This window comes from Barbus barbus (genome assembly GCF_936440315.1).
Source record: "Barbus barbus genome assembly, chromosome: 25".
NCBI lineage: Eukaryota > Metazoa > Chordata > Actinopteri > Cypriniformes > Cyprinidae > Barbus > Barbus barbus.
The window spans coordinates 27,984,761-28,009,949 of NC_136753.1; the positions used below are offsets into that span (position 1 = coordinate 27,984,761).

The 25,189-nt window shown below is 34.7% G+C and overlaps 1 protein-coding gene across 1 annotated transcript in view; it reads left to right on the forward strand.

Moving 5' to 3' along the window:
- Window positions 1–1,560: 1,560 nt before the first annotated feature.
- Window positions 1,561–25,189, forward strand: part of anks1ab (ankyrin repeat and sterile alpha motif domain containing 1Ab) — a 30,332-nt gene continuing 6,703 nt past the window's right edge. Inside the window, exons 1-12 of the mRNA XM_079376892.1 lie at window positions 1,561–2,054; window positions 9,847–9,913; window positions 14,782–14,897; window positions 15,705–15,803; window positions 16,052–16,198; window positions 16,282–16,389; window positions 16,491–16,661; window positions 17,640–17,771; window positions 19,899–19,970; window positions 20,107–20,190; window positions 20,490–20,627; window positions 22,774–22,953. Of these exons, the coding sequence (XP_079233018.1) occupies window positions 1,656–2,054; window positions 9,847–9,913; window positions 14,782–14,897; window positions 15,705–15,803; window positions 16,052–16,198; window positions 16,282–16,389; window positions 16,491–16,661; window positions 17,640–17,771; window positions 19,899–19,970; window positions 20,107–20,190; window positions 20,490–20,627; window positions 22,774–22,953 (1,713 nt within the window). The 5' untranslated portion in view covers window positions 1,561–1,655. The remainder of the gene's footprint in view (window positions 2,055–9,846; window positions 9,914–14,781; window positions 14,898–15,704; window positions 15,804–16,051; window positions 16,199–16,281; window positions 16,390–16,490; window positions 16,662–17,639; window positions 17,772–19,898; window positions 19,971–20,106; window positions 20,191–20,489; window positions 20,628–22,773; window positions 22,954–25,189) is intronic.

Here is a 25,189-nt window from a genome sequence, read left to right on the forward strand (position 1 = left end):
CCAGGGCACATAATTCAGTTATTTTAAATAGCATCATTGTAAATTGTTTAAATTATTTTATATTAAATTATGTTGTTTTAGTTATATTAATAAAATTATTTAATTTTTTTTTAATTAAAATAATTTTCATTTATTTAATTATTTATTGTATGTGGTTATTTAAGTGACCCTGCTTTAAGAGGCAAACCCCATTGTTTCTTAATATGTATAATGTGCATTGGATTTCCTAGCTGCTTAATTGTAACACAGTGCTGTTATTTCAGATCAAAGTTTCTCAGAAGATGACCCCACTACTTGCATCACATTCAATGAGAATCCAGGCCCACCATCCCGTGTGAGAGTCTCAGTAACCTGATTAGCCAGCCTGTCAGTAATAATAAGGCCAGGTCTTGGATCTAGGACCCAGCGCTGTGTCAGCTAGTGTGAGATGACAAGAAAGACTGGGAGAACTATAACCACAACAGGAGACAAAGGAGTGAGTAACTTAAGATAAAGCAGAATGTGTGTGATTGTGTTTCAAATGTTTTGTGCTTGTATGTGTGTGTGAAGTTTTAGCTCAGAATACCCAACAGATAATTTTTTATAGCTTGTTAAAATTGCCACTTTTAGGGTGTGAGCCAAAACGCTCTGTATTTGAGTGTGTTGCTTTAATGCAAATGAGCTGGTGATCCGGGAGAAGAGGGCGGAGCTTCAAGAGCTGGAGCTCCCGCATTAGCAGTGCTAGCCTTTGCAAATAAACATTGCACGATTCGTACAAGCCTGTTATCTTTACAGAGAACTACTCTGTTTCAAAGTCTGTCATCTGATTGTACTGTGCATAATAAATTTGCGTTTATGAATTGCACAGACGGTGAGCACAGCACGATAAAAATAACAACATAGCTGGTCTCATGGTGCATGGCATGCTATCATAAATTTTATAAGTCCCACTCGTGATTATGAGGCTGGATGTTTTCACACACTGCAGCCACACAACTGTGTTCAAACACCTTATAAAAGTGAGTTTTGCATAATAGGTCCCCTTTAATACTTAATACTGTATTTTATTATTTGAATTACATTATTAAAGTTTTGTTTTATTTGTATTTTATAAGAGTAAAGACCTTAAACCCTGACACAAAGAACCATTTCAACATATTGTTCTAAACTGAACTTTAATAATCTTTATAATTATTTTATCATTTTATTGCTTCAATTATTATTTTAAGAATTATTGTATTTATTTAAACATCCCTCCTTTACGAGTCTAACCCCATTGTTTCAGCTGATGTTATTTCGAGCTGTATTATGCACATTTTAATGTACGCTGTTGATTGATTTGTGATCAATTGTTTTAGGCTGCAAGCTTCTGAGTTATGCACTGCAGGGACCCGGGCGTCTGTAGTGAGTCAAACAGACAGACAGACAGGCAGGCAGGGAGGGAGGGAGGGGAAGGAAAGAGTCTTTTCAAAAAACCCATGGACTTTCTTGGCAAGGGGAGGGCAGAGGAACACAAACTGTGGGTGGACCCCTGTGACAATGTAGATCAGGCACCTAAACCCTCCCTGGTTGAAAAACACTAGTACCACGAAAGCTTACAGTGGTTAGTACTGCTGTAGATCTGGGAGGCTGCTAGTTTAAGTTTAATTCCATGGATAATACTATGGATAAGGCTTATGCTGAATAATACTAGGTGGATAAGGACTAATAGTCTGCTTATCACAGGTAAAGAGGATTCGTGTCCAGACCCCCAGACAAACCCCTGCTTTGCTTTTCCAGACAGAAAGACCCACAACACCAAGCCAGGAATGTCCAATCCCGCACCAGACGCTCAGGCCCGTCCGGACCAGACTGAGAGGGATGGGTCATCTGAACAGTCACCCCAGACTTTGAGGAAGCCACCTGGGCATCTAAAGTTGGCACGCAGCCTTTCTAAATCAGACTCCGACCTGCTGGCTTCCCCTCATTGTGAGGACGACGGGCCTCTTGGTGTCCGGAGCGAATCCCTGTCCAACTGTGCTGCTGATAGGAAGGAAATGGAGCAGATGCCCTCGTTTGCCTCTGAATGGGACGAGGTAAGAGCTGATGAGCTACAGATTAAAGAGCATAGGAGGGAGAACATGAGACTTCCTCTCATGAGGGACAACCCAGAGCAGACGTGTTAAAAGTTTTGAATTTACACCGAAAGTTACTTTTAATATACACTACCATTCAAAAGTTTGGGGTCAGTATTTTTTCTTTTTTTTGAGAGAAATTAATGCTTTTATTCAGCAAGGATGCATTAAATTGATCAAAAGTGACTGTAAAGACATTTATGTTACAAAAGATTTAAAAAAATGCTGTTCTTTTGAACTTTCTATTCATCAAAGAATCCTGAAAATTGCTGTTTCAATAAAAATATGAAGCAGCACAACTGTTTTCAGCATTGATAATAATAAGAAATGTTCACGTGCAAGCTACAGTAAGTCAAACTTGTCCAAAAAAAAAAAAAAACAGAGCTTTAAAAAAAAAACTGCTAACCAAGCATAGTGATAGCATTTTTGAAAAGAGTGTTTTTTATTTATTTACTGAAAATTACAGTTTCAAACCTCACTTTTTTCATTTAATTACAATTTCATTTAATTAGTCTGTTTTTAGGAGTAAAGCAATAATATAACATGTTACTTTTATAAAATTTATACTGTACCTACATGACTTTTCTTGTCATTTATTTTCAGACAAATGCATATTCCTCCTTTTTTGTAACATTGGTGCTAAAGAGTGTTAACTAAAGATTAACAAAAATTGTTTTTCGTTAATTAAAACAAAGCTTAAAAAAAATTAGATGAACATTTTAAAAAGAAAGAAATATTAATAAGTAAAAATAAGCTGAAGAAATAAAACTACTAGAACTAAAACTAACATTAAAATGATTATCCTAACTATTAAAAATTATAAAAACTCATTAAATATTAATAAAATGAAACTAGATTTAAAATGAAAATGAAAAGCTAGTGTAAAATGTTATTAAAAACTATAAAAGTATGTAAATAATACTAAAGTAACACTGGTTCATAACAAAACATGAGTAAAGGATGACAGAATTTACATTTTTGGTTGAACTGTCATGTTACTTTGCATAAAAAGTAACAATGTAACTTTTTGTTTCATTTTTAGAACTTTATTATGGGCAGCGCAACAATGTAATGTGTTACTTTTAAAAGCACTGGTTGTGGGTGGGAAAGGAACTCTGGCAGTGTGTACGGTTGAGAGGGAAGGGAGGGAGTCTTGACAGTATCAGCGCCAGTGGCTGAATGCTGAACGCTTGGCTGGGCCCATCAGTCCTTCTGCTGCTCTATGCTGGCCGCAGCGCACGGGGCTAATTGGGCCTTAACTGTCACTCCGCATCTTCTCAGGAAGCTTCCCAGGGGTCGGCCCACGCCGCACACACAGGCGCTCCTCTCCCCTCTCCTTGTGTAAGAGCTTTAGTCATCAGCACCCCGACCAGTGCAGCGCTGCCTTCACACCTCGTGCTAATCGCAGTGACAAACACGCATGTAGATTCAGTCACCGATCGCCATTATTGGGGCCATCAGCTGAGACTGTTGTAACAATGTATCTGTATTTTCTGTAAATAAGACAAAGCCTTAAGCCACCCAAACTTGGACGTTACACTGTTTTTTTTTTTTTTTTTGGCTAAAATTTCTTTAAACTTGGTACAAACCCTATATTGCTCTGCTTTGAGTGGCTTAAATCAAACAGCAGCAGATTGCTAAGATTTTATAGGTTATTGCTCTAGAATTGCTAATGTATTTGTTTAGGTTTACTTGATTGCTTGGATATATTTATATACTATTATGTAATTAATATTTTGTGCTTTTATTTTTATATTTTGTTTGTCTTTATTTTACAATTATTTGTATATTGTATATATATTTTGAATAGTATTTATTAGTATTTCTGTGTAGTTTTAATTTATTTTTAATTTTATTTCTAATGTTAGTAAGCTTAAACTTATTTATTAAAGTTATGTAACATTTCTGTTAATCTTTTAATATTGTTCTTGTGAAATTCATATTTGATTTTATTTCAGCCTTATTTCAGTTTATTGAAAACCATTTTAAGAGTTTTAGTTTAAAGAGCATCTAAAACCATTTTTAAACTTAAACAATTTCAGTCAAGACAGTATTTCTAATTTTTGTTTAGTTTAAGCTGAAACACTAAAATTACTATCTATCTGGAAATAAATAAAAACTAAAACTAAAATTGAAATAAAAAATAAATTAAACCTAAATAGTTATATTAGAATATACATAAAATGACAAGAAAATATAACAAAATTAATTAAACCTAAAGTTAAATAAAAATGCATTACAAAATAAACCCTAAAATGAAAATATAAACTATAATAGAAAAAAAAAATACTAAAACAATAACAATTTTGCTGTGGTGATCTGACTGGTATCCAAGGTGTTGCTATGCGGATGCTTTGTTTTTCCAGGTTCTTGCTTGGGTTTCTAGGTCATTGCTAAACAGACAAAGATAATGCGGCAACTTGGCACATTAATATTAAATTCAGTTGTGCGGTCACATGAGTGCATATTTCGAGTATTTCACAAATGCTTGACTTGCGAAGCTCATCCTATCAGAATTCAGAATCAGAACTATCCGCTTTGCAATAAAAACACGTACTTTGATCACATTTATACTCAAAGCTTTATGAAATATTATTGTCTGGTGCTGCTGGGATGGATTATATTATCAGATTTAGGAGCGTTATTCGAACTGTAGATTTAACGTTTAATAGAGCTGCTGTCAGATCATCTACACGGCGCTCAGGAGTGTCCTGTTCTCAGAACATCCTGTCTTATATTATATATAGATGACATCTATAAGTCTGAGAGCGGGAGGCAGAAAATGAGAGAGGCCGGGTTTGGAGAAATGACTTTGAGAACGAGGTGGTCCTGCTGTTAACACACCGATTCAAACCAACTCTGAGCGGAGCGCTAATATACAGCCAGACAGAGCCAACATGCTGGCACACGCTCACGGCGTATCGCGCCGCAAAACAGCTGCATCAGCGTTTGTGCGTTAGTCACGGTAATGAACCTTCCTCGGACACAACTTCTGAAGCGTGTGATCTTTTTGATATAAAAAATGTTCTCCTATATGCCTGTACCTTGGCAGCATCCAGTATTACCTTGAAATTTTGTGATGTGATTGAAATGCAATGTAACTAGCATGGTATATGAATGAAAATGTAGGCCTACTTTTGTTTTTGTACTCAAGTATTACAATCACTGTACTATGGTGCAATAGCTTTTTGCAAGAGATTGACAAACTAAAAGGCTTACAAGTTTTGATGCATTTATAAATTTGACTTTTGACGCACAATATTCAAGGCGTTCAGCTCATGATGATATAAGTAGTTATACTGCATGATAAAACTATTAAAATGTTAATACTCAAATACTATTTATTTTATTTTATTTAAATCAGTTGCCATAGAGGTTTACATGTTAAAATAACTCAATTTTATACTAAAATGTAATTTAATGTTATTTTCAAATAAGTTGCCGTAGAGGTTTACACATTAGAATCTATTAAAAGTTAATACTATTTTATTTGATTTATTTTAAAACCAGTTGGCATAGAGGTTTACACATCAAAATATTTTATTATTTTATTTTATTTTACTTTATTTTCAGTTACCAGACTGGTTTATGCAATAAAATGACTCAAACATTAATAAAGAAATTAAATTTTATTATAGCATTTTTATTGTTTTATGTTATTTTAAAATCAGTTGCCATAAAAATTGACATGAATAAACGACTCAAACGTTAATATAAAAATTTTATTTCCTTTTATTTTAATTATTCTCGCACACCTGTTGGTAATCAATAGGTGTGCAGGAAAAATACCAAAAAACAGTTCCAACTTTAAAACAAAAAAAGAATAACTCCCACACCTTCAACAGTTTTACTTGATATAATGACTGAAACATTAATACAAAATATATATATATATATTTTATGTCAGAATCAGTTATCATTGAGATTCACACAATAAAATAACTCAAACATTGATACCGAAATAATTTCTTGACAGTATTGGTCATACTTAAATGTATGTAAAGGAATCTCCGTGCACAGTTTTAACTCTGTCAGTGTGACTATAGCAGCCCATAGCTCATTGTGTTAATGTTTCAGAACTTCCGCAGAAGACCTGTTTAAAAATCATTTTGTGTGAGCGGTCAAACATGCTTTCCACAGATGGCAATATAAGTCTCTTCATAATTCATATGCAAATGGAAGATGTCAGGGGGAACGTATCTTCAGATGAAAGTGAAAGATGTGCACGGGGGAAAAAGAAGTGGGCGGCAAATGCTTTCACCTGTCAGAGAGCTTCTGAGACTTTACAGCCCGTTCCACACACATGGCCTGCATGTTCACTGAGCTGTTTTTTTTAAAATTAGCTGCAATCCCCATTCATTTTTTTTTCATCAAAATTGATTTGCATTTGCGTGAATACAAGAATGCAGGTAGGAGTACAACTACATGGAGCAAATGTCAAATGTGACCCTGGACCACAAAACCAGTCATAAGAGTAAATTGAGCTTTATACATCATCTGAAAGCCGAATAAATAAGCTTTCATTTGATGTAGGATCGGACAATATTTGGCTGAGATACAACTATTTGAAAACCTGGAATCTGAGGGTGCAAAAAAATCAAAATATTGAGAAAATCGCCTTTAAAGTTGTCCAAATGAAGTTCTTAGCAATGCATATTACTGATCAAAAATGAAGTTTAGATATATTTACAGCAAGAAATTTACTAAATATCTTCATGGAACATGATCTTTACTTAATATCCTAATCATTTTTGGCATAAAAGAAAAATCAATAATTTTGACACATACAGTGTATTTTTGGCTATTGCTACAAATATACCCCAGCGACTTCAGACTGATTTTGTGGTCCAGGGTCACAAATGGTTAACGCTAAAGCTGCAGATTTAACATGCAGGTAATTATAACCAAAATAATGCATTAAAATGCATTTATGCACCATGACTCGCATAACTTGTTGCTTATTACCAAAGAAAAATGATTGAAATATATTGAATGTGTACAACCCAGTAAATACTTGAACTCTTATTTCTTTAAATAAAACAATATATTTAGAAGTCTTTTCATGGTTTGATATCTTGTTTATGCTTATTAGAATTTTTTTTATGAATTATTTTAGCCCAATTTTACAGGCTCAAAATGAGAGAGCTTTTCTAAACTAAACCCTTAAAATTTATGTAAATGCTTTTTTATTTATTTTTTGTAATTTTATTTTGAATCATTTTATTAATTTATTTATTTGACTTAGTGATTGATTTAATTAATGAATAAATAATTAAATAAATTAAGTCATTTGCCCAATTTAATATGAATGTTATAAATATTTTAATACAAAAATTGACTAACAACACTAGTTTTAATACGGTATACAAAAGCATTTTTTTTTATGCAAAACTGGGCTAAAATAATGTTTAATTTGAAGAACATTTTATTTTCTGATATGCATGGTATTACAGATTGTTAATACAAATAGTTTGGAGGCATCTTCTGACAGTCGCATTTTAGAGATTGGTATCTTCACTCTCCATTCTTATGAATTGTAAAATGGCAAACTGTGTAATTTTCAGAAGGAGATCATATCCCCGTGTCCTGGTGTCTCTGTTTTAATCAGAGTGACTCTGTGGTGTCAGCAAGCCATTGGCCATCACTCCAGTCTCTGAAGCCTGTAATCTTGTTACTACTCTGGCACATGGGAGGAGGCAGAGCTGTATGAAATCTTTATTACCCCCCGACTTCACATTTTCTCAAGCTGCTGGCTTCTATGTATTCACTCATTAGGTTGGACATTGTGTGATGTTCCTTATTGCTGTCTCTGCAGAATGAAAATGCTCGCCTTTCATGAACTGTTTTTGGTACTCCATGGCTGGAGGCTACGACTGCAATAGCTCTCCCGCTACGTCTCTGTCTCTCTCTACATGAGTCTACACATTTTGAAGAAATCTGCATCCAACATATGAAGTCCTTCTTACACACTGTATGTTTGTAAATGAAAATCTGTTACCCTTCAGGAATATTCTGGGTTAAAAATGCTTATAACAGACAAAATAATAAATGCATTGACAGAAACTGACTTACAACTGAAGTCAAAGTTTCAATTATTGTAGTCCATCTCTGTTAAATGTGTTGTTTTAGGGCTTTTTTATGTTTTTGTTGTCATAAGTCTGATATGGGATTTTTATAGGTAACTACAAAAAAAAAAAAAAAGAACATTTTGCCAATTTATATGAATTATCATTACTTGAAATAAAATAAAAAAAGCATATTATATTTCAGCGAGTTGCCAAAACATTTATAATTTTCATTTAATCTAAGTAAAACTAATAAAAAAAATATTTCGACTTAAAAAAACTAATAAAAATTACAAAAACACAAAATAATTACTAAAACTTTAAATTAAAGAGAAAATGTAAACTATAAAAATAATATCTAATTCAACATATTAAGAAAAATATAGTAGTATATCAATGTTATTAATAATAATGATTAATGATATTAAATTATACTTGCTTGAATTTTTTTATATGGCATCTAATTAAAAATACCTAACAAAAAAAATCTAAACAAAGGATGGTTACTATATTTCAAATTTGGTATAAAGGAGTTTATACTGATGCATTTTTGTGTCAAGATAAACATAGAAAGTAAATTTTACAATATTACATTTTGCAAAGTAGTTGTCGTCCACCACCACAATAAAGGGCTTCTGACAGGAAACCAACAGTATTGTTATAAATCCATCTTGAAGTCAATATGAAAAATATTACAAAAGTAAAATGTTTTTTTAAATGCTATGCCTTTCCAAATAAAACAGTATGTGGTGTGGGACTTCATTTTATTTGATAGGAATTGATTAGTTTTATCTTGGAATAGCATGAATTGTGCACAAAAAGACTTGCATTAAGAAAGCAAATAGAGTTAATTTTGATTTCAAGTTGAGATTAAGCCTAGTTTTGGTATAAATGTCCTGCGTTCAACATTAACCTTAATATAGAATCTTCTCTTAATGTGAGCTGTAACATGTCTGCACTTCTGAACACGTATGAGCAGATGAAGCCTGGCATGAGCACAGACAGCTGAGGGATTCTGGGAAGTGATGATGCATTGTGCATTCTATAATGGACAGACATGAAAAGTGTACAGAAGTAAGTCAGTACAGTATGTAGGTTACTTGAGAGTGGGAAATGCAAAGGCCTGTATGGCTTGAGGGGATCTAGCACGTGAACCGTGGCATCTGACTGCTAAATGAATCTAGGAGCTTGCCAGCATATTGATGCCACGAGCACACAGCAGATGAGTTTGCCAGACTTTAAATATTACATCAAAAACCAGCGTTTTTCTATTTCAGGCCTCTCCTAAAAGTCTATTGATTGGAGAGTAATCTTCAAGCGCTTACACGGATGGAGAAGTGTTCCTATGAATGTGATTTCGGTTTGCCTGTCTAGTCGGTGTGTTTTTGGTAGACCGTTCAGGGTGACTGGGTTATTAATTTTTTTTTGGTTTTCATAAACATTTTCAGTTCTGGCTGTAACCAAACCAAGGTGTCTCTGATAATATTCTTGTTTCCTCTCTAGGAGAAACTCATTCTTCTACTGTAAGATTTTCTGTGTTGTTGTCTTGGCAAACAACACATATGCATTATGAATTAAAATCAGTTCTAACAAAGTCCAATGAAGACTAACCTGTCATGGAAGATTACAGTGAAATTAAATATTTAACTGCATTTTATAACCCTTCTCTTTTTGATTTTGTATCGTAGATTGAAAAGATCATGAGTCTAATTGCTGACATCGAGATCTCCAAGGAGCATCAACCTGCTTCGGAAGGTAAATATGTATGAGAGCTACATATGAATGATGATATATATATATATATATCACACACACACACACACACACACACACACGTGCAATAGAAAGACTTTGCAAACTTGTGTGTAATGTATGGATTTTAAAGTAGTTATGCAGTTGGTTACCTAAATTCAAGATTTTCAAACTTAGGATCAGGGATTTTACAATCTTTTTACAGTCTTACCACCCGAAAAAAACAAAAAAACTTTGTCATGCCAAACCTGTATGATGATATTTCTTCTGTTTTAAAAATGACATCAGGTCCAATGTTTTTAGCTTTTATTTTTATATTTTCACTTTTTGTTTCAAGATTTATCAATGCTATATGCTTTAGTTTTTTTTTTTTCATTTAAGTCAACATTTTTGTTTAAGTTTAATATTTAGGTTTCATTTTAGTTCAGCTTAAATTATTTCAAAGTATTTTAAAGTATTTCAAATACTGAATATTTTTGATAGTTTTAGTAAATTATGACAGAATTTAAATTTTTGGGTGTTCAAACTAACTTCATACATCAAACTTATCTCTAACTATTTGAGATGAAGGAATGAAATGTGCCTTAAATTCATCGGGGGTTGCTGATGCTTTTTTGTTTGTTTTTGGACAATGTTTTGTATGGCTGAATTTTATGATAGCAAAGCTATATAAACTAACAAAACAATGTTACAAAAGTTGCTGAGAAAACAGCGACAAAAACTATTTTTTGTGTTGTAATTTTTTCCTTAAGAAAGGAAACAAATGTGTCTCTTTGCAAGAAATATAAAATAAATATTATTTTAGTTTAGGGTCAGTTTTATATTATTTTATAGTTATATTGTTATATAGTTTTGTATTGTTTTTATTTGTATTAGTATTATAATATATTACTTTATAGAAAATATTCTGATGCTATTCTGATTAGTTGTGATACCATTACTGTACCATGGCATTTGCATTATACTCCAAGGTACTTCAACGAATACCATGATAGTACCATAGTATGTCAAAAACATGGTATTATTTCTGTACAAACAAAAAAACAGTGATGTTGTTATTGCACCATGGTATATATTTGCTTTCTTTTTGGTAAAGGAGAAAAATTTGAAGGAATTTGTTATTTTGTGTTGCATTTATTTTTTACTTATTTTTTTAAGAGAGGAAACAAATTCATCTTTAAAAGAAAAATGTAGATATTTAGAGGCAAATGAAAGCATTTGGCACATTAAAGGCAAAACAATATGAGATTAATTAATTTTGACAGCCTTGTTATAAACAATCATATTAATATGTCTAAACAACTAATCTAGTATGTTGACAGTAGTCTAGCCTCTGTGACAGCCCATAAAGCTTTGCTTTGGCTTAATCATCCCTCGGGTCAGAACTGTTTCACTAGCGACTTTAACAATCAGCGGGTTTCTTTCTCAAGCACAGGCTCTCACTTTTCACCCCAATTTGGTCTGTCTGATATTTTTGTACCTGATATTTTGACACAGACACCCTCCGGTACACAATGGGCGCCAAGGGCCTACTTTAAAAAGATGAGATCACGATCCATTTACTGTGGCCATCGCAACGATACTCAGTAATTAGGACTTGATATTCTTTTCTTCTTGAGTGGAGCCTCCCAAGATAGTTGCTATATATGGCGAGAGAGAGCACTATATTTTAATGGACTTTTCTAGGAGAGATACAATTATTTAGAAATTGTACAGCAGAGGATCACTTCAAAGGAACAGACATTGCTATTGTTCGGTGAGACATTGTCCTTAAAATTCTCACGGGAGTCTGTGTGTAATGAGACGCTTGTTGAGTTGTTTGCTGTTGTTGGTGATGAAAATGCCAGTGTTTTCTGAAATATGTGATTTTTATCACGCCTCAAATTCTTACCGTGTCACCATAGGCCATTTTTAATGTCTACTGTTTATTGGAAAAAGTTGAAGAGCTCTTAAGAGGAGGACTGTGATATTGGAGGAAAGGGGAAAAAATAAAACTTTTATTTTTCTATATTTCTTTTTGTAAAAAAATTTAAATGTATATTAAATTTAAAAAATAATATTAAGAATGATAAATATGTTTTATCATTATATTATTAATTAATTAAGTTTTATCATTATATTAATTGCTCATTTTGCTCATGACGGATAAAAGTGTCTGCTGAATGAATTAATCTCAATGTATGTAATATGTACTACAATGTTACATGAAAAAAAAAACAATTCAGTATAGTGGCATTGCTGATACTGTTAACTAAATTCTTAGTGTTCTTCCTTGTTTTGCTAGTTGCTTTGGATAAAAGTGTCTGCTAAATAAAACGCACCCCAATATTTATACCTCCTTTTGTGTCCACAGATATTTGGATGCACTTTACATATCAAGCCTGATTCAATGTCTGTATGTGAATAACGCCCTGGCAGGCTGACAGTTCGTATGATTCCCCTGCTCTCAGCTGCATGCAGATAATGCCCTACATGCATGCATGAAGCAGCACTCAATGTGTGACACTGAATTAGACCACATCATGCTACGGAAAACGTGGTCGGAGTCATCTGCGCACGAGACGTGAACGCTACAGTTTGATCACGTCTGGCAAACCTGAATTATGCCGATAAGACTCAGATGTGTCCAATATGAAGGTGGTCACGGGTGGGATTACGTTAAGTGCAGCATGTGCACGGTGTGTTTCGCTGACTTAACGTTTAACCCCACAAGCACCCCCCGTCTCTCCACCGGTATAGTGACACATTCATGAATTTAATTCCTCTGATGTTTTACCGTGGTATGTGGCTTGGCTGCGATTTAATTTTTCATAGAGAGAGTGCAGAGGCTCTGGAAGCACTTAAGTGCAGAGTGGATAGGGATGGGGTTGCAGGGTGCGGGGTTAGAGGAACCTATACGGGATTTTTCCCCTCCTGGATGATCCTGGCACTGTAGTGTGTGGTTTGGGTTTGTCTCTTGTTCCTTTTTCTTATGGTGTCCTTTCTGCACCAGCAAGATCAGAGAGCCTGCGTGCAATTTTAATCAGTACGGGGAGCGGGGAATAGATAGAGGGGCAGAGAGAGAGAGTGAGACAGAGAAAAGGGGGTGGGGGGGATTGATCGCCACAGAGAGAGAGAGACAGATAGAGAAAGAGAGGCATAGAGACGGGAGGGAGGGGGGTTTGAGAACGAGCAGAGCGTATATGCCGTGCAGCGTGTCTCAGCATCAGACAGCATATGGCAGCCCTGCAGAGCTCTCGGAAAGGACTCTGTCAATGAGAACTGGGGTAAAAAGCAAGTCAAAGAGGAAAGAAAGCCGGAAACAGTGAGTGGACATGATGCACAGCTGAAATTAGATGTCTTTAAGGTGATTACCAGCTGCGACCGATGCGCTACCGATGGCTTTCTGGAGGAGCACTATGTCATTTGGATGTTTTGCTTTGTGAGCGCTGAATGCAGCTGCTGCTGTGACTGAGTGTTCCCGGATCAGGGATGCAGCAATCCTTGCCCCCGAGCGCAAGACCCTTAGGAACGTCTGCAAGAGGAACGGAGCGACCAGAGCAGGGGGCTGGGCTGCAACAAGAGGGACCGTGCCGTGCCGGCTTTCTTATGGGGTTATCCATCCATTGTTGGAGCTCACCTCATTTCGGTTGGATGTACCTCGCTTTGATGGCGTGCTCCGTTCTGGTATGTTAGCCCAACGAGGTGCATCTAAGCTCGGAGGGACCAGCAGTCCTTGGATTACCGTGACCGGAACGCTGCCCGATCGGGGCCGAAGGACCGTCGGGAACATTTTCTAGAAGAACGGAGCAACCTGTGCAAGGGGGCAGGGCTGCAAGAAGAGGGACCGATCCATCAACAGGGTTTCTTATCAATTGTTCCCACTGGATCAAGGCTTGGTTTTACCTCCTTTCGATGGTGCATTCCACTCTGGTATGTGAGTCCGGCGAGGTGCTAAACTTAGAAGGACTAGGAGTACTTGGATAACTGTGACCAGAACGCTACTTGGACTGCTTGGGGAAGTGGTCAAACCGGCTGCTATCTAATGGTGGGAGGGGTTCCTCATCAACAACTCGAGAGAGGAATGGGAAAATGTGCCATGAAGATCTTTGGAAGGACGAGCTGGCTTCACGCTAGGCTTCTGGTGGCATTTTTGTGGACTGTTGATCAATGAGTTGGACGGCTCGGCTTGAGGATCCATGACTCTGTTGTAGCAAACTCACTGTCATTGGTATTCTTACTCTCCAGCTGTTCTTAGGGCTTTACTAAAGGATTTTTCTTCCAGTTTCAAGGACAAGTCTGTTTTTTCTAGCCTTGCGTTGTAAAGGAATGTTTGTTTCATAGGGGCAGAGCAGGGGCAAAGCAGGGCACACTTTCCTGCAACTTCCTAGTAGCTTCTCATAGATCTCGATATTTTGCTGCAAGCCAAAAGCTCTCCTTGAACTTTTAGGATCTTCCTGTCTGGGCAACATGCTGACATCCCACGGCACGATTGTTTGAATCGGATACAGGAAAGCTGAGTAGACGTTGTTTTGTTTGTTTGCCCTCTTCTTGAGGAGCGACGCCAAATTGTCCCAATTAATTGACTTGACGCTCTTCTTTAAAGGACTACCTGCCAAGGTCTACCTCCATACCCCATCAGCCTTGGCCCTCATCTCCATTGCAGTGAGGGCTTGTGGAGGAATCTCCATTACTAGTTTAGTCTGTATATCTGGGGCCCTGCGTCTAGCGGAGGGCCGTCGCTCAAGCCTGGACACTGCCTTGCTGTTGCTGCTGCTGCCCTCAGCTCTGCTGGCCAAAGATGATGTGGCAGTGCCACATCTCGGCCTCCGAGTGCCGCTGCTACAGGCTAAATGGTTTTTCGCTGCTCAAACGCCATCCTTTGTCGACAGATGCAGCTGGGAGCCGCGTGCTGGAGCAGTCGGTGGGGGAGTGGCTGGAACACGTGGGCTTTCCTCAGTATGAGAGCAAACTGGTGCTCAATGGCTTCGATGTCCTGCGCTACATGGTGAGTGGCTTTTGTGTGTGGAGATTGATTGCCACAGCAGGTTGGTCAGGGGATGTGGTGAGTTTCTATATTTCCAATTTATAAAGGCTGAAAATATAATAAAAAGTAACTTTTTACTTCAAAAATATATATACTTGAATGAGTGTTCAGTACGTATGTATTTTTTATTTTATAATGTGTTTCTTAATTCTGTAATATTTAATTGCTATAATACAAAAAATAGTTTTATAATTTAAACTGAATAATTCTATATTAAAAGTTTATTTTCAAAATTTCAGTGCTTCAGAATAAAAGGGTACATGACATTGCATTATGCATTTTTATGGTCTTAGACTACATGGAATATTTGTTCATTTAAAACATTTAATTTATCACATTGCAGGACTATCTAAGTAAGTACTATAAAAATATTAAATGTATGTAAATATTTCTTAAATATATGCATGTGTGTGTATTTACATATACGTATAAATATACACATTACACATATATTATGTAAATAAACTTTTGTTTTAGATGCAATTAGTTATGATTAATCGATATATGTATATATATAATTACATATAGATAGCTAGATGGATGCATAGATACATATATGTGTGTATACATGTATGAATTCACAAGAAATAATTGCTTACGGGTTTGAATATTTTTGCAATGCGCTGACTAAGTGTTTGATGTTCAGAAGTACTAGATGTACCTGAAAGTGTTGCAGCAAACTACCTCTGCTGTCACTTTTATGCAACACTTGATTGTTTTTGTGAACTGAAGTAAAGCAGAAACTAATGTGAATGTGCATATGTTCAGGGGAGTAACGTGATGGAAGATGAGGACCTTCAGGAAATTGGCATCACCGACCCAGGCCACAGAAAGAAAATCCTTCATGCAGCAAAAAGCCTCCCAAAGGTAGCGCGTTTCAGTCCCTAAATAGTATTTGGACACCAAGTGTGAAACCGAGTGGCATTTATTTTTAAAAAGATCAAGCACACACTTCATCCACTTCCATTTAAAATGACCTTGGGACTGGTTGGTTAAAAATCATTGGAAATATATCTCAGAAAGTGAAGTTAGTTCTGAAAAAATGTCTCTCAAAGTGCATTATGTATTCTATGCTTTGCAATTTATTTTGAGACGGCGTTTTTCTCCTCCGTTAGGTGAAAGCTCTGGGGTGTGACGGCAGCACCTCTCTGTCCTCATGGCTGGAAACTCTGGGTCTTGGAGAGTATCTGCACAACTTCCTGTCTAGCGGCTACCGCACCCTGGACTGCGTTAAGAACCTGTGGGAGCTCGAAATTGTTAATGTAAATGTGCTTTTCATGCTCGTGTGTAAGCTTTTGTGTGTACTGTGATCTGATACACTGACAGTTCTTTTTTCTCTATGCAGGTGTTGAAAATTGGCCTTCTTGGTCACAGAAAAAGAATCATAGCCTCAATAACAGAGCGACCGTATGAGGAAGCACCTTCCAAATCCAACCGCTTTTCCCAACTCAAGGTAATAGACTCAATTTAGCATCATTAAGGCCCAAAATGGATTTCAATACATGATATTCAGATATAACAATAAATATGTTTTACCTTGCTAATGTGTATCAGATTCAGGATCTGTTGTCTCAAAATACGTCACCGCTCAGTTATATGGACCCATATACCAGTCGCTCTATGGACATGCTGCTTCCATTGGGAGAATCAGGCAGAAAGAGCCGAGCGTTGGATCAGGATGGCAGTATTTCCCTTCGCTCCTTCGGCGAAAGATCACGCTCGCATGTAAGCACATCTGTGACTATGATCAATGTGATTATAATGACTGCTTTCAAGTGATGAATCACATTGGAGTCATTATGTGAGAAATGTTGCAAACTGTGTAGTTCTAAATTACATAATAAATAAAAATGAATAGTTTTTATTAATATTTTGTATCAGTTTTTTTGGATTGTCCATTTTCATATTAATTTTAGATAAAAATTATTATTTTTATTTTCCATTTTATTTTTTAGTTATTTTAGTACATCAAGATAAACTAAATTAAATGGAGAAATGTTGCTTTGGCAACTAGTGTAAATGAAAAGTTTTAATATTTTATTATTTCATTTTTTGCACATGGGAGAAAAATTACATTTGTCTAAAATTTGTCTAAAATGACATTTGTCTAAAATTGACATTTTTGACAAATTAATTTAAATTTTACTTTTTTGGACCTAAATAACAGAAAACAAAAAGTATTGTTTGCTTATTATTTAATATATTTTTTATTGTTACTTTTTACCAAAAAAAAAAAAAAAATCTTTGAAGAAGCTTATTTCTGTTAAATGAAATGAAGATTTCAGTTCAGATGTTGTGGCGTTTGTAGTGCTATTTTTAATACTAAAAGTGAATTTTTCATGAAACACATTTAGTAATATTTACTATTTATGCTTCCACATGCTCTCTAACAAATGAGTTAAAATGGTTATGAGGTCTTTGTGAAGAATTCACTCTTGTACATGTTTGAATACTGATGTCTGTTACCACAGGGCACAGTAACACGTCTGAACACCACAGAACATGAATAATTCATACCGCATACGGCAATTTTTTCAATAATTTAAACTCATTATGCTTTTAAATTTATGGAGGAACAATAGTAAAATGCTGCAAAATACCATTAAATATAACTCCACTTTGAATATAAATATACAGGGGGTTTTTTGTGCGTTTTTTTTTTTGACGTGACTTTTGACTCAGATTGCACTTGTTTTCCATTAGGACCGTCATGCAGATCGACAGTCACGTCTAAATATTCGCCCTTCCAGCCACTCTGCCACATATACCACAGTCTCCACCTGGCACCATCACCCTGAGAAGCTTATCACCGAGTCCTGCGTTTACGAGGCCAGAGTAAGTCTTTTCTATGAGGATTTGTCAGTTTATACACTTCACAATAGATTTATCTAGACTTATGCTACTTTTACTGATAGGAATGGATTCCAAGCTTTTAACAAAGGGTTGGTATGATAGTAACTTTCTTCAGTTGCTCTCAAAACAACACCCAAAAACTATCAGAGTAAAAAAGTTATAAAAAAATTGATTTAAGGAATAGTTCACCCATAAATGATAATTTGCTGAAAATCCACACACACTGGCCATCCAAGGTGTAGATGGGTTTGTTTCTTCATGGGAACAGATTTTGAGAATTTAGCTTTCCATCTCTTGCTCAACTGTGAATCCTCTGCAGTGAATGGGTGCCGTCAGAATGAGAGTCTAAACAGCTGAAAAAGCTTTACACATAATCTGTAAGTAATCCAAACCACTCCAGTCCATCAGTTAATGTCTTGTGAAGCTGCATGTTCGTAAGAAACAAATCCATCATTAAGGTGTTTTAACTTCAGACAGTCTCTTCTGGCCATAATCTATAATAACACTTCATCCAGTAAAAAGTCCATCCCCTGTTGTCTTCTCAGATCAAAATTCACACACATACATGTTTAGAACTGTTTTGGCTTGTAAACAGTGCTTGATCTTTGCATATTTCTCTCCTGATTCAGATGAGATGACTTTTTCACTGGAGAATGCAATATTATGAATAGAGGGCTCGAATTTTAGCCGCAAACAATGCTTTAAGGTTAAAACATCTTAATGATAGATTTGTTTCTTACCAACACACAGCTGTTTTGCTTCGTAAGGCATAAACTGATGGTCTGGAGTGGTGTGGATTACTTGTGGATTATTGTGATGTTTTTATCAGCTGTTTTGACTCTCATTCTGACGGCACCCATTCACTGCAGAGCATCCGCTGGTGAGTCAGTGATGTAATTCTACATTTGTGACCCTGGAGCACAAAAGCAGTCTTAAGTCTCTGGGGTATATTTGTAGCAATAGCCAAAAATACATTGTATGGGTCAAAATTATCAATTTTTCTTTTATGCCAATAATGATTAGGATATTAAGTAAAGATCATGTTCCATGAAGATATTTTGTAAATTTCTTACTGTAAATATATTAAAACTGAATTTTTGATCAGTGATATGCATTGCTAAGAACTTCATTTGAACAACTTTAAAGGCGATTTTCTCAATATTTAGATTTTTTTGCACCCTCGGATTTTCAAATAGTTGTATCACAGCAAAATATTGTTGTATCCTAACAAACCATACATCAGTGGAAAGCTTATTTATTCAGCTTTCAGATGATGTATAAATCTCAGTTTTTAAAAATTGACCCTCATGACTGGTTTCGTGGTCCAAATCTGATTCCATTAAGAAACAAATTTATCTACATCTTGGATGGTCTTTTTAAGCAAAATTGAATTTGCCAAAGGATATAGAGAGAGGTCAGGAAATGATGGTGGATCAGGAAATGACTCGAGCTGGCTTCAGACTCACAGCAAGCACCACACTTCTCAAACCCCGAAAGGATTTTCAGAAGGATTGTGACTCAGGTCATCAAGATCAAAACCAGAGTAAGACAGAGTCTAGATTTAAATAATAAAAGATCCATTAATGAGCACCACATTAAAAATTAAAGTGCTCTTTTGAACGTCATTGTTATTTTTAAAATGTGAATCCTGGGATGAAACTGAGAGAGGAAGTATTATGCAGCATAATAGCGATAGATATATTAATAATGATTGATTTATAGATTAATATAGATTAGTTTTAATTAAAAGCTGTACTTTTGAACTTTCTATTCATTTTGCTTTCCACAAAAATATTGTTTTCAACATTGATAATAATCAGAAATGTTTCTTGAGCAGCAAATCAGCATATTATAATGATTTCTGAAGGATCATGTGACAGTAATGATGCTGAAAATTACATTTTACAATATTTTAAAATAGAAAAGAAGTTATTTTAAATTGTTAGAAGTTATGGTAATAATATTTCATAAAATTGCAATTTATTTTGTTTAAATTTTATATATTTTTATTTTACTATCCCTCACATGTAACATGCTAAAAAAAGCATCTGTTTGGTGAATAAATGTACATTTCTGACTAAATATATTTTTCCATTCTTCCTTTTCCAGTATTTAGGGTCTGTGATCATCCGAGACCTACGAGGAATTGAATCTACGCAGGAGGCCTGCGCTAGAATAAGGGTACATATACATATATTAGTCAATATGCTATTATATAATGTCTTAAATGTTTGTTACATTTCGTGCACAGTGTTGTGTGTCTGCTTTGGTCCATTGATCATTTTTAAATAAATTCTTGCCTTCTAATGTTTACCAGAAATCAAAGGATCACCAGAAAGGTCCCGTCATAATACTGAATATCACCTATAAAGGAGTCAAGTTTGTTGACGCAGCCACCAAGGTATGAGCAACTGCCAATTCATACTGTAACTAAAGTTAACAGTGCTTCACCTCAGTGTAAACCAGGAGAGTTAAACTGTTTCTTATTATTAGTGGCGTTTGCTAAGCATCACTATCAGAGTTAGAGATTTGTACGACAGTGACCCATCCTGCACTATTTGTAGCACAGACATGAATGATAGATTATGGTTATATATGGTTACATAGCCCTGTATGGTTATGAATTAGTGAAGTGCTCATGTTTTTTGCGGATGTTTGAAAATTGTGATGGACTCGCTCAGTATTTTTATACTTTTGCAGGCGATGGTTGCAGAGCATGAGATCCAGAACATCTCTTGCGCAGCCCAGGATCCGGATGACCTTTGTACATTTGCATACATCACAAAAGATCTGAAGTCTGGTTATCACTTCTGCCATGTCTTCACTACAGTAGAAGTGGTGGGTGTTATTTTATCTAGGGTTGCAAATGGGGTGGAACATTTCCGGAAACTTTCCATGGGAACTTAATCTGGGGAATTTTGGAAATTTATGGGAATTAATTGAAAATTTAAATAAACCGTACCATATACAAACATAAATATAAACAATTTATTTGGTAATAAGTTGACATGCATGTAAACTAATACAAATTTAAAAAATGACATTTCTGACTTTGATTTAATTGTAAGTAGAACTTGAATGAATTCTTTCATTGAGCAACAGTGATCATCGATGAATACAAACTTAAAAAGAACAGCATTTATTAAAAACAGAAATCTTTTCTAACTATATTATAAGTCTATACGATCGCTTTTCATCAGTTTAACACATCCTTGCTGAATAAAAATATTAATTTTTATTTTTTTTTAAAAAGCAGTAGTTTATTGTTTAAAAAGATGTCTGTTTTAAATAAATTATGTTTTTTAAAAATGTATTATTCATCAAAGAATCCTAAAAAAAGTTTTACAGGTTATAAAAAAATATTAAGCAGCACAACTGTTTCCAAAATCGATAATAAATCAGCCTATTATAATGATTTCTGAAGGATCATGTGACACTGAAGACTGGGTAATGATGCTGAAAATTCAGTTTACATCATAGAAATTCATACATATGGACCACAAAACCAGTCATAAGGCTCAATTTTTTTAAATTGATATTTATACATCATCTGAAAGCTGAATAAATAATCTTTCCATTGATGTATGGTTTGTTCGAGATACAACTATTTGAAAATCTGGAATCTGAAGGAGCAAAAAATTTAAATATTGAGAAAATCTCCTTTAAAATGAAGTCCTTAGCAATGCATACTACTAATAAAAAATTATGTTTTGATATATTCAGGGTAGAAAATTTACAAAATATCTTCATGGAACACGATCTTTCCTTAATATCCTATTGATTTCTGGCATAAAAGAAAAATGACTTATGACTGGTTCACATATATTAAATAAATATAATATATTAAAATAAAAAACTATTATTTTAAATTGTAATAATATTTCACAACATGAGTGCTTTGTATTTTGGGTCAAATTAATGCAGGCTTGATTAGCATAAGAGACTTCTTTCAAAAATGGAAAAAATAAAAATGTGTCCAAAATTTTGACCAGTACTATATGATAACAGAAATATAGCTAGCAGAAAAGAGCTAGAAGAAAGAGCATCGCAGCTTGAGCTAGCTAGCATACCTAGCCCTTAATTAATGAAATAGTGCTAACTAGCTTACATTTGAACACATCTGATTTACTGGCTAGCTGTAAAAACACATTTTGGTATTTGCTAGTGAAACTTTAATACCATAAATCAAATATATTTACCCACGTAATATCAACACTTACTTGAATGGCTGCGGCCCTTGGGCTTCGTAGCGTGTTGTTTGTTTGTGATTGAGGAATGTGTAGAGTAGAAATTTTGAAAACTGAAATTGCATTAAATCTGGTTGTTTTAACAGAGATTATGCTGCAAGATTTTTTTCTCCCTGTTATAGGTATATACCTGCAATTGTGTCAGGGTGTTTTTCACCAAAATGTAATTGAATTTTCATTGATTTTGTCTTATATGCATTTTATTATTTTAGATATACCGGTAGATTGAATTGAATTGAATATTTTATTTAATATTTCATTATATTTTTTTCTGAAATATTTAATTGAATCTGCACGGGATATTAATTTTATTTAATATTTAACTAAATGTTTTTTTTCTGAAATACTGAATTGAATCTACACAGGATATTAATTTAATATGTAATTTCAAGTCAAGTCAAATCACCTTTATATAGCGCTTTTAACAATACAGATTGTGTCAAAGCACTTAACAGCATCAAACTGGAGGATACGAGTGTCAGTAATGTATAATTTAATATTTATTTTTTATTAATTACATTTTTTCTGACATTGAATTCAATCAACGTGAGATATTAATTTTGATAAATATAACAATTAATTTAAAAATGTTCTCCATGTCTCATCTCTCTGATTGGCTGTCCGCTTCACATGTGAAAATGAGTAACACTTACAGGTTGCGGTTTGACTGTCAGGTCCAATATAGTTAATGTCTGCCACTTTTTAAACAACTCAACTAATGGCTGTTCCCCGTACAGACGCAGACCTATGAGATCATCCTGACGCTGGGACAGGCGTTTGAGGTGGCATATCATATGGCTCTCCAGGAACAGAAGTCCCGTCGTCACAGTTCATATGCTGGTCCAGCCTCTGAAAACATTGAACCCAAGACCAACAGGCCCACCTCGCAGTCCCGCAACAGCATGCGGCGCTCCACTGTGAGTATGACTTCGATATCATGAATATGATTATGATATCATGAATATATTGTGTTCACATATATTATGCCTTAGAAAACAGTATTTACAGTATTGCACTTACAATGGATGTCTATAGGCTTTAAAAGCAGAAATGTGCAGCTTTTATATTTTTTAAGACAAAATTCTTCTGATTCTGTATAAAACTGTTTATTTGAGTTCTAACGTTGTCTAAATAGTACATACATGTAGTTTGGCGTACGTAAACCTTCCATCTTGGTATCCTTGTGCATATTGTGTGAAAGTTATTGGTACATTAAAGGCATTTAAGTCTCATGTAACTAAGTAAAGTTTTTTTTACTTTAGAAACCTTGTGTATTTTCTATATTTTAAAGTTTATTGCAATATATTTTCCTCCGTTTTGAGTGCATCACTGTAAACATTACTGTGATTTTTGCTTGCTTATACAAACTCAGTCAAAATGATTCTGTGTTAATCGACAGCTTGTCAGAGATGCTGTCCACAAAAACAAAAATATTAAAAAATAGATATAGAAAAAAATAGACAGAATCGATAGACTTTAGTAAATGTCATATTTAATGGCTGTGAAGTATAGAGGTACAACTGATTCACAGTTTTTCCTAAATGTCTTAAATTCCTTGATCGCAGATGATTTTCACAAGCATTATTTTCTGGAGTTTATGTTCTCAGTTACACAGCTTCCTTTGCATTTATGTCAGTTTAAATATGACATCTACTCTAACAAACGTCTATATTACATTTGGGTATTTTGAGTAATTTTTGACACAATGTAATCAGAGCACACGCTTCATTCATATTAGTGCCCGGTTCAGTGTGGAATCTAAATTTTTGTGTTAATTTGTTTCAACAAGCTGAATCCTTGGGTCATTTCTATTCTGCAGTACCTTCTGAACTTTAAGGCTTCTATAAAAGGATATAGCAGATATTCAAAGATATGTTTTGGTCAAGCACAGGCTTTCTTAAATATGATTAGATTATTTGCAGAACTGCAAGGCAATAAACATGAAGGAAATTAAGAGCTAAAAGTTATCCGTTGTTGATCAAGGGACTGATAGTTAGCTTATATTACAGTGTCAACAAGAGGGAAAGATTCATTTTGTTACATTTTAAGTTAATTTTGAGATTAAAAAGTTCCGATATTATTTAGACATTTTGAAATGTTGATATCATACTAATTTCTGTAATTGAGAAATTAGTATGATATCTGGATTAGTATGATATCTTCAAACTGGATTGAATGTTTTAGAGTGAGACACAGCAAATATAAAAAAAATCAACAAACACTAATTTTATTCCCAAGAAAACATTGATTAGAAAAGGGAAAAGAAATGAAGAATGGGGTTTTTTTTTTATGTTATAAGTGCAGGATGAAAAACATCAGCTAAAACCAAGGTAGTGAAACCATTTAAAATTCACCTTATTGAACTAAAAGATAAAAGACCATGTGATTTCCGTCTCTATAAGTGTTTTAGTATTTTATTTAGACATACGGGTGCATCTCAAAAAATTAGAATATCGTGAAAAAGTTATCTTTTTTGTAACTTATTTCAAAAAGTTAAACTTTCATATATTCTAGGTTCATTACATGTAAAGTAAAACATTAAAAAATTTTTTTTTAATTTTGATGATTAGAGCTTATAGCTCATGAAAGTCAAAAATCCAGTATCTCAAAATATTAGAATATTTACATTTGAGTTTCATTAAATGACCATCCCTACAGTAAAAATTCTGGGTATCTCTTGTTCTTTGAAACCACAATAATGGGGAAGACTGCTGACTTGGCAATGGTCCAGAAAACAATCATTGACACCGTCCACAAATAGGGTAAGTCACAGAGGGTCATTACTGAAAGGGGGAGGCTGTTTAGAGAGTGCTGTATCAAAGCATTTTTAAATGATATGATACAAAGTTGACTGGAAGGAAGAAATTGGGTAGGAAAAGGTGCACAAGCAACAGGGATGACCGCAAGCTTGAGAATACTGTCAAGCAAAGCTGATTCAAACACTCGGGAGAGCTTCACAAGGAGTGGACTGAAGCTGGAGTCAGTGCATCAAGAATCACCAGAATCACCACGCTCAGACGTCTTCAGGAAAAGGGCTACCAAGCCACTTCTGAACCAGAAACATCGTCAGAAGCATCTTACCTGGGCTAAGGAGAAAAATAAGTGGACTGTTTCTCAGTGGTCCAAAGTCCTCTTTTCAGATAAAAGTAAATT